This window comes from Oncorhynchus nerka, linkage group LG12 (assembly GCF_034236695.1).
Source record: "Oncorhynchus nerka isolate Pitt River linkage group LG12, Oner_Uvic_2.0, whole genome shotgun sequence".
Classification (NCBI taxonomy): Eukaryota; Metazoa; Chordata; class Actinopteri; order Salmoniformes; family Salmonidae; genus Oncorhynchus; species Oncorhynchus nerka.
The window spans coordinates 71981527-71995937 of NC_088407.1; the positions used below are offsets into that span (position 1 = coordinate 71981527).

Sequence of the window (14411 nt, forward strand, 5' to 3'; positions counted from 1 at the left end):
AAAACTAAATCACCGAATGGAATATTGTAACGTATTTATCTATTTAAAAAGCCTACACAGCGTCCGTATAATGAGTGGTGGAGTTGAATGCCTCAGGGTGACATTCTTCTTCTGAGGCTTCACTTGTCACATGGTTTCCCATTTCCTGTCTCCCCTGTTTTGATATGATCAATGTCTACTGTATAACAAGGACTTAAAGGGCCATATTTTCATTTTCTTTAATCAATGTCTGATTTTGAGTTTTAAGTTTCTCATCATTGACATCACCGAGGATTTGTCACGGACCAACAACACCACCACTCTTGTCAAAAGGGCGCAACAGCGTCTCTACTTCCTAATGCGGCTGAAGAAATTTGGCATACCGCCCCGGGTTATCTCCAAATACTACCGCTGCACCATCGAGAGCGTCCTGACCGGTTGCATCAAGGCCTGGTACTGGAATTGCTCTGTCCACAACCGCAAGGCCCTCCAGCGGGTGGTGAAGATGGCTCAGTACATCACTGGGACCATGCCTCCATCCATCCAGGACATCTACTCGAAACAGTGCCTGAGGAAGGCACACAACATCATCAAGGACCCCACACACCCCAGCCACAAGCTGTTCACTCCCTTACCGTCGGGCAGACAGTATCACAGCATGAGGTCTGATACCAACAGGCTCAGAAACAGTTTCTATCCACAAGCCATCAGACTGCTGAACATTTGAACTGGACTGACCACCTGCTCTGATTCTCCTCACCTGAGAACATATTACAACTGCTGCTACCAGACTCTTATTATACTGCTCCATTTATACACTTGCCCCCCATCCCCCCTTCCCCAATACACCTGTAAATATTGGACTTTAAATTGTGCCTTCCTGTATTAGACTTATGCTAAAATGTTTATTCTATTCTACTGAGCCATTTACTTTATGTTAGTATTCTTATCTTTTGTTATCTCTTATTGTTGTTGCATTGTCGAGAAGGAACCTGCAAGTAAGCATTTGGTTGGGCGATGTATACAATGTGTATCCTGTACATATGACTAATAAAACTGTAAACTTGAAAAGGCTCATACAAAGAGCTCCGCCATGCTCATTGAAGTGACATACTGTATGTAGTACTAAGCCCAAACTCAACCCTGCTCCTGTGTTAACTCTGTTGCTGCTATAAAGGAGAATAGAGAGTGTGTGTTGTGTTCATATTTCCCAGTTTGATGGTTGTTTATGCAATCTCATTCATAGTAGTTTCCATTCGACGGCTTTGTGAATGTGAGGCGAGGGAAAGGGAAGGGAATGACATCGGCAGCCTGACACAACTATGTCCAGAGAAGCCTAGATTAATACCGAAACGATTTGAACCACTAATTTGTCTAAACATGTAGCCACCCTCCGAGCCTTAAAAACCAAAGCCCCGACGATAATGTCTTTGTGTGAGCAGTTGCCCTTGTTCATTTCATAAATATTTGATGTTATTTCATGTCACAGGCTGGGGAGGGGGAAGTAGAGATTGGGCTGTGACAGAGGGAGGGAGAGAGTGTTGGAAGGGGGAGGGAGGTATGTGTGGAGGGTTGGAAGAAGCAGAGTTGAAGTCATGTTTAATTAAGATGTTTCTGTGCTTTAGAGGTGTCACTCACTAGCTTGGTCAGAGATCCAGTATGTCATGTTTAATTAAGATGTTTCTGTGCTGTAGAGGTGTCACTCACAAGCTTGGTCAGAGATCCAGTATGTCATGTTTAATTAAGATGTTTCTGTGCTGTAGAGGTGTCACTCACAAGCTTGGTCAGAGATCCAGTATGCATCTAACCCTGTTCACTCCTCCTGCACCCTCCTGAACCCGGAGCTCTACTACTGCGCCAGCAGTAATTGCCACCGCTTGTCAAATATTCCTTCTGTAAAGTCCTGCTGCCTTTCTAGCCCTCTTTTCAACCTGATCGTTAAGCTGAGGAGGAGGTGGACATTAGGTGATGGGCGTTTGGGGGGGATAGTGGGGATGTGACAGTCATTGTGTTCTGCAGGATATTTCACAGCCGAGTCATCTCTAACCCCAGCTCCTTCTCCTTTCCTCTTCCCCCTCCTCCCTCCTCTCCTCCATCCTCCCTTCTCCCATCCTACCTCTCCTTCCTCCTTCCTGGAATCCAGTCTGCAGGAGTTTGAGTCTGACTTCCAGGAGCTCTGGGATTGGCTTATGGACATGGACTCTGTGGTGACGGACAGCCACGAGCTGATGATGTCAGAGGAGCAGCAGCAGCATCTCTACAAGGTGAGTGGCTGTTACTGACTAACTGTTACTGGCCGACTGTTACTGGCTGACTGACTGACTGGCTGGCTCTTATTGATGGTTACTGGCTGGCTGATTGACTGACTGGCTGGCTCTTATTAATGGTTACTGGCTGGCTGACTGACTAACTGTTACTGACTGGCTGACTGACTGTTACTGATGGACTGTTATTGACTGACTGTTGCTGGCTGGCTGGCTGGGTGACTGACTGGCCGGCTGGCTGTTACTGGGTGGTTGGCTGGGTGGTACTGGCTGGCTGTAACTGGGTGTTACTGGGTGGTTGGCTGGGTGGTACTGGCTGGCTGTAACTGGGTGTTACTGGGTGGTTGGCTGGGTGGTACTGGCTGGCTGTAACTGGGTGTTACTGGGTGGTTGGCTGGATGGTACTGGGTGTTACTGGGTGGTATTGGCTGGGTGGTATTGGCTGGCTGTAACTGGGTGGTACTGGGTGGTTGGCTGGGTGGTACTGGCTGGCTGTAACTGGGTGTTACTGGGTGGTTGGCTGGGTGCTACTGGCTGGCTGTAACTGGGTGTTACTGGGTGGTTGGCTGGGTGCTACTGGCTGGCTGTAACTGGCTGTTACTGGGTGGTTGGCTGGGTGGTACTGGCTGGCTGTAACTGGGTGGTTGGCTGGGTGGTACTGGCTGGCTGTTACTGGGTGGTTGGCTGGGTGGTACTGGCTGGCTGTAACTGGGTGTTACTGGATCTCTGTTACTGGATGTCTGTTACTGACTGGATGGTGGTGCTCTGCAATGATGTCTGGATGGTGGTCTGGCGTAACTCCGTTTTCTTGACCCCCCTGTAATCGAATGTGTCAGCCAGACAGCCACTCACAAAGTAAAAAATACGGATCGCTGTCCATGGTGCTGAAGTTGTGACATGACTATGCGGCTGCCTATGGAATCGATGATAGGCTTCTTCTGTGTTACCAGGGCCTAGCTTAGCTTTAGCTAATGGATAACTGTTTATTGGCCTATTTGGTCGTCATTTTCTCAGGTTTAACCTAACTTTTGGAGCCTAACAAAGCTATCCACGGTGCCACAATGCTGACATTTAGACTGCTGGCTGGCGGAAATAATATATTACCTGTTCAGTAATTAAAGTTGGAAATTCAAACAATGCAGATTGTAAAATGTATGTTAGATGAAACAAAATACTAATCAGCTACCAAATATTAGATTTTTGTCTCTCGAATATACAGCTGTCCTGTTTAGGCTACCAGAACCTGCATGGCATGAGTCATGGACAGAAAGTTGTTGTGCGTAAAACCAGTCTATTAATGACAAATAGTACAGTCAGTCCACCCTCTATATACTAGCTTAATATGGATTATTTCATTATGCAGTGTAGCCTACTATCTATAGCTATATACAGTATTAAACTGATATTTAGTTGCTATTTATAAACTTATTATACATCAAATAGGCTAACAATTCTCCTGAAGTATTCCTTGCTGCATCTCTGTTTCTCTCTTTTTCTCATTCTCTTACAAAAAAGTTGATCTGTGTCTGTGCTTATCTCTCTCTTTTGTTCATAGAGGGCTATAGTAGTGGACAGTATGTGACTGGGCTATAGTAGTGGACAGTATGTGACTGGGCTATAGTAGTGGACAGTATGTGACTGGGCTATTGTAGTGGACAGTATGTGACTGGGCTATAGTAGTGGACAGTATGTGACTGGGCTATAGTAGTGGACAGTATGTGACTGGGCTATAGTAGTGGACAGTATGTGACTGGGCTATAGTAGTGGACAGTATGTGACTGGGCTATAGTAGTGGACAGTATGTGACTGGGCTATAGTAGTGGACAGTATGTGACTGGGCCATTGTAGCTACAGTATGTGACTGGGCCATTGTAGTGGACAGTATGTGACTGGGCTATAGTAGTGGACAGTATGTGACTGGGCTATAGTAGTGGACAGTATGTGACTGGGCTATAGTAGTGGACAGTATGTGACTGGGCTATAGTAGTGGACAGTATGTGACTGGGCTATAGTAGTGGACAGTATGTGACTGGGCTATAGTAGTGGACAGTATGTGACTGGGCTATAGTAGTGGACAGTATGTGACTGGGCCATTGTAGCTACAGTATGTGACTGGGCTATAGTAGCTACAGTATGTGACTGGGCTATTGTAGCTACAGTATGTGAATGGGCTATTGTAGCTACAGTATGTGACTGGGCTATAGTAGCTACAGTATGTGACTGGGCTATTGTAGCTACAGTATGTGACTGGGCTATTGTAGCTACAGTATGTGACTGGGCTATTGTAGCTACAGTATGTGACTGGGCTATAGTAGCTACAGTATGTGACTGGGCTATTGTAGCTACAGTATGTGACTGGGCTATAGTAGCTACAGTATGTGACTGGGCTATTGTAGCTACAGTATGTGACTGGGCTATTGTAGGTACAGTATGTGACTGGGCTATTGTAGGTACAGTATGTGACTGGGCTATAGTAGCTACAGTATGTCACTGGGCAATAGTAGCTACAGTATGTGACTGGGCTATAATAGCTACAGTATGTGACTGGGTTATTGTAGCTACAGTATGTGACTGGGCTATAGTAGCTACGGTATGGGACAGGGCTATAGTAGCTACAGTATGTGACTGGGTTATTGTAGCTACAGTATGTGACTGGGCTATTGTAGCTACAGTATGTGACTAGGCTACCTTAGCTACAGTATGTGTCTGCGCTATAGTAGGTACAGTATGTGACTGGGCTATAGTAGCTACAGTATGTGACTGGGCTATAGTAGCTACAGTATGCGACTGGGTTATAGTAGCTACAGTATGCGACTGGGCTATTTTTGCTACAGTATGTGACTGGGTTATAGTAGCTACAGTATGTGACTGGGTTTTAGTAGCTACGGTATTTGACTGGGCTATTGTAGCTACAGTATGTGACTGGGCTATTGTAGCTACAGTATGTGACTGGGCTATTGTAGCTACAGTATGTGACTGGGCTATTGTAGCTACAGTATGTGACTGGGCTATAGTAGCTACAGTATGTGACTGGGCTATAGTAGCTACAGTATGTGACTGGGCTATTGTAGCTACAGTATGTGACTGGGTTTTAGTAGCTACAGTATGTGACTGGGTTTTAGTAGCTACAGTATTTGACTGGGCTATTGTAGCTACAGTATGTGACTGGGCTATTGTAGCTACAGTATGTGACTGGGCTATTGTAGCTACAGTATGTGACTGGGCTATAGTAGCTACAGTATGTGACTGGGCTATTGTAGCTACAGTATGTGACTGGGCTATAGTAGCTACAGTATGTGACTGGGCTATTGTAGCTACAGTATGTGACTGGGCTATTGTAGCTACAGTATGTGACTGGGCTATAGTAGCTACAGTATGTGACTGGGCTATTGTAGCTACAGTATGTGACTGGGCTATAGTAGCTACAGTATGTGACTGGGCTATAGTAGCTACAGTATGTGACTGGGCTATTGTAGCTACAGTATGTGACTGGGCTATTGTAGCTACAGTATGTGACTGGGCTATTGTAGCTACAGTATGTGACTGGGCTATTGTAGCTACAGTATGTGACTGGGCTATTGTAGCTACAGTATGTGACTGGGCTATTGTAGCTACAGTATGTGACTGGGCTATTGTAGCTACAGTATGTGACTGGGCTATAGTAGCTACAGTATGTGACTGGGCTTTTGTAGCTACAGTATGTGACTGGGCCTTTGTAGCTACAGTATGTGACTGGGCTTTTGTAGCTACAGTATGTGACTGGGCTTTTGTAGCTACAGTATGTGACTGGGCTTTTGTAGCTACAGTATGTGACTGGGCTATTGTAGCTACAGTATGTGACTGGGCTATTGTAGCTACAGTATGTGACTGGGCTATTGTAGCTACAGTATGTGACTGGGCTATAGTAGCTACAGTATGTGACTGCGTCACCAAATGTTTTCCCCATGGCCTGTAGGTCCAGATTGTAGACCTGACTGTTTTCTATATTTACAACCTAGACCGTCTTTTCTGAGACGTTGTGCATTATCTGTCCATTGCACTGCACACAATTTAAGCTTTGTCGTGAATGGTGGATGCCAAGTAACATAATACCAAAGATAGTGGACTGTAGATATTGCAACCACACAGCTCATATGCAGGTTCATCAGTATGAACGAAGTCGCATAACGCTTTTTTGTTTGAGCCCTCAAGAAGTGTTTTCCGGTGAAGGTGATAATCTGTTTGTATCTGCCGATTTGTCTGTCCAGTATCCAGACGACCTGTCCCCAGAGCTTCCTATACAGTTCATCCGTTTCTGTTACGTTTTGACGCCGGCGGCTTAAGAAGAATGAGAGGTTTAATTTAAGATGTTACACAACTGCTTAGGCTATTTTAAACACCACTCCCTTCTGCCCAGTTTTCCTGATGTTACTGTGTTGAACCATCCCTGTAACTGTCACTTCTGAAGAGAGACTGTTGTCTTAACGTAAACTAATAAAAAATGACCTAAGAAGTATTAGGCTCTCGAAGCGCTTTTGAACACCTAAGTAACCTCTTCATTGCACTGGTGCAATTGTATTGTATATTTGTATATTACCCTGTTTTATCAAGTGTTCGAAAAACGTGTCAATAATCAACTGACTGGCTTTCTTGATGTCTATAGTATTCTCTCTAGTATACAATCTGGTTTTTGCTCAGTTTATGGATGTGTCACTGCAATCTTAAAGGTCCTCAATGATGTCACCATTGCCCTTGATTCTAAGCAATGTAGTGTTGTCTCTCTTCTCGTGATGTGTGTTTTGTCCTATATTTATGTTATTTATTTTTCATTTTTAATCCCAGCCCCCATCCCCGCATGAGGCCTTTTTTTGGTAGGCCGTCATTGTAAATAAGAATTTGTTCTTAACTGACTTGCCTAGTTAAATAAAGGTTAAATAAAAATAAATGAAAATTGTAGCCTAAGGCACTTTGATAAGCCACATTCCTGAAGCCCAAGAAACAAACACTTAGCTTCCTAGTACAGTCGTATGAAAAAGTTTGGGAACTCCTGACAATTTCCATGATTTCCATTTATAAATAATTGGGTGTTTGGATCAGCAATTTCATTTTGATCTATCAAATAACTGATAGACACAGTAATATTTCAGAAGTGAAATGAGGTTTATTGGATTAACAGAAAATGTGCAATATGCATCAAAACAAGATTAGACAGGTGCATAAATTTGGGCACCCCAGTAGAAAAATCACATCAATATTTAGTAGAGCCTCCTTTTGCTAAAATAACAGCCTCTAGACGCTTCCCATAGCCTCTAATGAGTGTCTGGATTCTGGATGAAGGTATTTTGGACCATTCCTCCTTACAAAACATCTCCAGTTCATTAGGTTTGATGGTTGCCGAGCATGGACAGCCCGCTTCAAATCATCCCACAGATTCTCAATGATATTCAGGTCTGGGGACTGGGATGGCCTTTCCAGAACATTGTACTTGTTCCTCTGCATAAATGCCCAGGTAGATTTTGAGCAGTGTTTTGGGTCGTTGTCTTGTTGAAATATCTTATATAACTTCAACTTTGTGACTGATTCTTCAACATTATTCCCAAGAATCTGCTGATATTGAGTGGAATCCATGCGACCCTCAACTTTAACAAGATTCCCAGTACCGGCACTGGCCACACAGCCCCACAGCATGATGGAACCCCCACCAAATTTTACTATGGGTAGCAAGTGTTTTTCATGGAACGCTGTGATCTTTTGCCTCCATGTATAACGTCCCTTGTTATGACCAAATATCTCAATCTTTGTTTCATCAGTCCACAGCACCTTATTCCAAAATAAAGCTGGCTTGTCCAAATGTGCGTTTGCATACCTCAGGCGACTCTGTTTGTGGCGTGTGTGCAGAAAAGGCATCTTCCGCATCCCTCTCCCATACAGCTTCTCCTTGTGCAAAGTGCGCTGAATTGTTGAACGAATTGTTGAACGATGCACAGTGACACCATCTGCAGCAAGACGATGTTGTAGGTCTTTGGAGGTGGTCTGTGGGCTGTTTTTGACCATTCTCACCATCCTTCGCCTTTGCCTCTCCGATATTTTACCTGGCCTGCCACTTCTGGTCTTAACAAGAACTGTGCCTGTGGTCTTCCATTTCCTCCTATGTTCCTCACAGTGGACACTGACAGCTTAAATCTCTGCGATAGCTTTTTGTAGCCTTCCCCTAAACCATAATGTTGAACAGTCTTTGTTTTCAGGTCATTTGAGAGTTGTTTTGAGGCCCCCATGTTGCCACTCTTCAGAGGAGAGTCAAAGAGAACAACAACTTGCAATTGTCCACCTTAAATACCTTTTCTCATGATTGGATGCACTTGTCTATGAAGTTCAAGGCTTAATGAGCTCACCAAACCAATTGTGTGTTCCAAATAATCAGTGCAGAGTAGTTACAAGTATTCAAATCAACAGAATGACAAGGGTGCCCACATTTTTGCATAGCCTATTTTTCACATCGGATTTAATTTCATACAACTTAATATTGCTACACTAAAAATCTTTGGCTGGACAATACCCCAGTACACAGTTTTTATTAGAAAATGAATGGCATGCATTTTCTGTGACGACAGAGTAAATTATTATGCAGCCTCAGAGGGGTACCCAAACTTTTTCATACGACTGTACATATGGAAATTAAAAAGGTTTAGGAATTACTTTTTGGAAGGTTATTGTCAAATCGAATTATAAAAAATAAATCAAAACATTGATGATGTACGCCATTGGAGAGGTACACCAGTGATGGTGGTACTGTACACCCTAGAGGAGGGCTGGGCCCCTGGCTTGTAATCACATTCTCCTTGGGCCGGGCCCTAGGAGAGGGGGTGTGTGTGAGTGAGGGGGGGTCTTTAGTAATCCTTTCTATGCACTTCTCTTCCTCTCCACCCATCCCCTGACCCCCAGACCATAGCTAGCATCCTGATTTCCAGAGAGCTTTATTTCTATTTCTATATAGTATCAGAAAAAGTAGATTTGGAGGTTTCAAATACCCTTACCATTGCCAAATAACTCTCAAAATTTAAGAGATGAGCTCTATTTCAAAATATACAATTTTCCAAGAATAACCACTGTTCCATTCGCTCCTCACATGAGCACGTGACAACAGATTGCCCATAGTAACATAATCTAATGAACATGCAATTGTGTTCTTTTAACTAATAATTGTTTTCATATTCTGATGTTCCCAAGACCTTCATAAACACAACCAAAGTGTAATTCTTACCGAAAGCATATAGGAAATGCATTTATTAGACTTTTCATATGTTTGAGTCAAAATGAATCCTCATTGTCTCAAAGGGGGATGCTTGATGTCCGGCTATTCTAGTGTTAATGACTAGACTGCAGCCAAATGAATTGATGAGAAATGCACAGGGCAACATGTTTTCTGATATGAGGTCACAGACACACTTGTCTTCTGTCCTTCAGGTGCTCCTTCCCTCAGAGGCATGGAAGGAAGGACACTGAGGGAAAGCGACATAGAAAGAGGGAATGGGAAAGAGAGAGAGAGTCAGAGCGATAGGAGAGAGCAATAGAACATTGCAAGATATAGATAAAGATTCCTCTTCTGTTTTATACAGCCTTTGTAGGCGCCTTGTCTCAATGAATTTTTATTAGTGATAGATAAAACTGGCCATATTGTGTTAAGTCAATATGTTTGTTCATGATTAAAACCAACTGATTTGGGCCCTGATATTGATTTCTCTCCCTCCAATGCTAATAAATATGTACTACACTGCCCGTTTGTTCTACATTTTCCATACTGTGTTTTTATCTGCACTCTGTTTTTATCTGGCTAACTCTGGATTGATTGAAAAAGGTAAGTGTGTGTTGGTCCTGTGTTGCTGGCTGGCTGGCAGGCAGGCTGTTGTTTGCCAAGGCTAGGGGATTTTATCATGGTTGAGGGAGAGAGGGCTGACTGCTGGGAGGTACAGGCTGTAAATCAAGCTCATTTAGGCCATTTTTATTGTACTGATTCTGACATTCGTCATCCTTGAATTGCTTTGAGCATGTGGCATATTTCAAAAGAGCAGATTGTGAATCATAAAGAAATCAAATGAATAACCACCTTCAGAACTGGAAACAACATAATGACAAGAAATGGCTCCCCAAAAGCCTCCTCCTCTCTGCACACATTTTCATTTTCAAACTGCAGAAGGTCACAGTCAAGGTCCAAACTAATCTTCTCTCTCATCTTGCATATTGACCTCACCATTAGTCATATCTCAAATGATAAAGTAGGAAATATCACACCATTTATTTTTTTATTTTATACTGTCATATATACACTACCGTTCAAACGTTTGGGGTCACTTAGAAATGTCCTTGTTTTTGGAAGAAAAGCACATTTTTTGTCCATTAAAATAACATAAAATTGATCCGAAATACAGTGTGGACATTGTTAATGTTGTAAATTACTATTGTAGCTGGAAATTGCAGATTTTTATGGAAGATCTACATAGGCATACAGAGGCCCATTAACAACAACCATCACTACTGTGTTCCAATGGCACGTTGTGTTAGCTAATCCAACTTTATCATTTTAAAAGGCTAATTGATCATTAGAAAACACTTTTGCAATTATGTTAGCACAGCTGAAAACTGTTGTTCTAATTAAAGAAGCAATAAAACTGGCCTTTAGACTAGTTGAGTATCCGGAGCATCAGCATTGTGGGTTCGATTACAGGCTCAAAATGGTCAGTAACAAATACCTTTTATTCTGAAACTCGTCAGTCTATTCTTGTTATGAGAAATTAAGGATATTTCATGCGAGAAATTGCCAAGAAACTGAAGATCTCGTACAATTCTATGTACTACTCCCTTCAGAGGACAGCACAAACTGGCTCTAACCAGAATAGAACGAGGAGTGGGAGGCCCTGGTGCACAACTGAGCAAGAGGACAAGTACATTAGAGTGTCTAGTTTGAAACACCAGTCTCAACGTCAACAATGAAGAGGCGACTCTGGGAAGTTGACCTTCTAGGCAGAGTTCCTCTGTCCAGTGTCTGTTATTTTGCCCATCTTAATCTTTTCTTTTTATTGGCCAGTCTGAGATATGGCTTTTTCTTTGCAATTGCCTGGAAGGCCAACTGGTGTTTTGCGGGTACTATCTAATATACCGGGGCCTCCCACTCCTCTTTATATTCTGGTTAGAGACCGTTTGCACTGTCCTGTGAAGGGAGTAGTACACAGCGTTGTACGAGATCCTCAGTTTCTTGGCGATTTCCCACATGCAATAGCTTTCATTTCTCAGAACAAGAATAGACTGACGAGTTTCAGAAGAAAGTTCTTTGTTTCTGGCCATTTTGAGTCTGTAATCAAACCCACAAATGCTGATGCTCCAGATACAAAACTAGTCTAAAGATGACCAGTTTTATTTCTTCTTTAATCAGAATAAGTTTTCAGCTGTGCTAACATAATTGCAAATGTGTTTTCTACTGATCAATTAGCCTTTTAAAATGATAAACTTTGATGAGCTAACACAACGTGCCATTGGAACACAGGAGTGATGGTTGCTGATAATGGGCCTCTGTACGCTTATGTAGATATTCCATTACAAATCAGCCGTTTCCAGCTTCAATAGTCATTTAAAACATTAAAACAATGTCTACACTGTATTTCGGATCATTTGATGCTATTTGAACAGACCAAAAATGTGCTTTTCTTACAAAAACAAGGGCATTTCTAAGTGACCCCAAACTTTTGAACGGTAGTGTGTATTATACCTTCCTGTATGAAATTCAGAAGAAATATCTTAGATATTGTAACAATTGTTCCTCCCACTACATTTCCTAAACCCATCAATTTTTCAATTTGGATCATTTGTGTTGTGTCATTAGTATCTATCCCTTAGTGGCAGACTAGACATCAAGCGCTGAGATGGTTTTGGCTTGGTGTCTGTGTTGCCTCTTTATGGTGAAAACATCCACATCAACACTACAGCTCTAGAGTGGCAATGTCCTCTCAGTTGACTACTGACAGTCGCAATACATTTCCCTTCATCCGCCCTGTGCTGTTCAAAGAACCACTTCTCCCCAAATACTCCCCACATCTCAATCATTTAAGCTAACTAGCTACCCCACAGGTATATCTTATGTGATTTTCACTGCTGCTTGTCTTATTGTCATCAGCAGAATTAGTACCTTTGGAATGAAACATTGCTACTGCCTATTAAATACATTTAGGAGAATATCCCTGGCCTATGTGTATTTTAAAACATTTGTTCTCCACTTTGTGGCTAGATCCATCGGAAGAATGTTGTTCACAGGAGCATTGATTGCTGGCATGTACTCTGTAGACCGAGTAATGATCAAGCTCCATGTTGTGGAGTGTAACTTTATTTTTCCTGCAGTCTTTTGTCTGGACGTTGTTCACTTTATCCGTCAATGACAATCACCTCAAAATTATTGATTAGCAGAAAGAGCAACCTAATTCGTCCATAGGAAATATCTGAAATATTAATCTGTTCATAAATATTTATGGTGGTTATGCATTCATGGATATTAAATCACTTTAAATCAGGGAGTTTTTTAACGTGCTAATTTGTCTTTAAAATTCTGATACTGTACATACTTGACAATGTATCCCCTCTCTCATAGTCCAATGTCTTTGTGCAGTGTTGGTAGGACACAGGACACTAACACGGAACCCAAACCGTCTGCGCGCGTGTGCCATCGTGTGCCATCGTGTGCCATCTTGTGCCATCGTGTGCCATCGTGTGCCATCGTGTGCCATCGTGCTCTATCATGCATACATTTATTTTGTCCCCCTACACCAAACGCGATCACGACACACAGGTAAAAATATCAAAACAAACTCTGAACCAATGACATTAATTTGGGGACAGGTCCAAAAGCATGTATGGCAATTTAGCTAGTTAGCTTGAACTTGCTAGCTAATTTGTCCTATTTAGCTAGCTTGCTGTTGCTAGCTAATTTGTCCTGGGTTATAAACATTGAGTTGTTATTTTACCTGAAATGCACAAGGTCCTCTACTCCGACAATTAATCCACACATAAAACGGCAAACTGAATCTTTTCTAGTCATCTCTCCTCCTTCCAGGCTTTTTCATCTTTGAACTTATATGGTGGTCGGCATCTAAACTTTCATAGTATTACCACGACGACCGGCAAAACAGTTTGTCTTTCAATCACCCACGTAGGTATAACCAATGAGGAGATGGCACGTGGATACCTGCTTCTACAAACCAATGAGGAGATTGGAGGGGCAGGACTTTAAGCGCGATCTGCGTCAGAAATAGAAATCAAATCAAATCAAATTTAATTTGTCACATACACATGGTTAGCAGATGTTAGTGCGAGTGTAGCGAAATGCTTGTGCTTCTAGTTCCGACAATGCAGTAATAACCAACAAGTAATCTAACTAACAATTCCAAAACTACTGTCTTATACACAGTGTAAGGGGATAAAGAATATGTACATAAGGATATATGAATGAGTGATGGTACAGGGCAGCATACAGTAGAATCTACTGAGTAGATGGTATCGAGTACAGTATATACATATGAGATGAGTATGTAGACAAAGTAAACAAAGTGGCATAGTTAAAGTGGCTAGTGATACATGTATTACATAAGGATGCAGTCGATGATATAGAGTACAGTATATACGTATGCATATGAGATGAATAATGTAGGGTAAGTAACATTATATAAGGTAGCATTGTTTAAAGTGGCTAGTGATATATTTACATCATTTCCCATCAATTCCCATTATTAAAGTGGCTGGAGTTGGGTCAGTGTCAATGTCAGTGTGTTGGCAGCAGCCACTCAATGTTAGTGGTGGCTGTTTAACAGTCTGATGGCCTTGAGATAGAAGCTGTTTTTCAGTCTCTCGGTCTCAGCTTTGATGCACCTGTACTGACCTCGCCTTCTGGATGATAGCGGGGTGAACAGGCAGTGGCTCGGGTGGTTGATGTCCTTGATGATCTTTATGGCCTTCCTGTAACATCGGGTGGTGTAGGTGTCCTGGAGGGCAGGTAGTTTGCCCCCGGTGATGCGTTGTGCAGGCCTCACTACCCTCTGGAGAGCCTTACGGTTGAGGGTGGAGCAGTTGCCGTACCAGGCGGTGATACAGCCCGCCAGGATGCTCTCGATTGTGCATCTGTAGAAGTTTGTGAGTGCTTTTCGTGACAAG

The 14411-nt window shown here is 42.6% G+C and overlaps 1 protein-coding gene across 1 annotated transcript in view; it reads left to right on the top strand.

Moving 5' to 3' along the window:
- The window catches only part of LOC115138826 (A-kinase anchor protein 6-like), a 269377-nt gene that overhangs the window by 137482 nt on the left and 117484 nt on the right, over positions 1-14411 (top strand). The window contains 1 exon segment of the mRNA XM_065025785.1: positions 2123-2243. Within this exon segment, the coding sequence (XP_064881857.1) occupies positions 2123-2243 (121 nt within the window).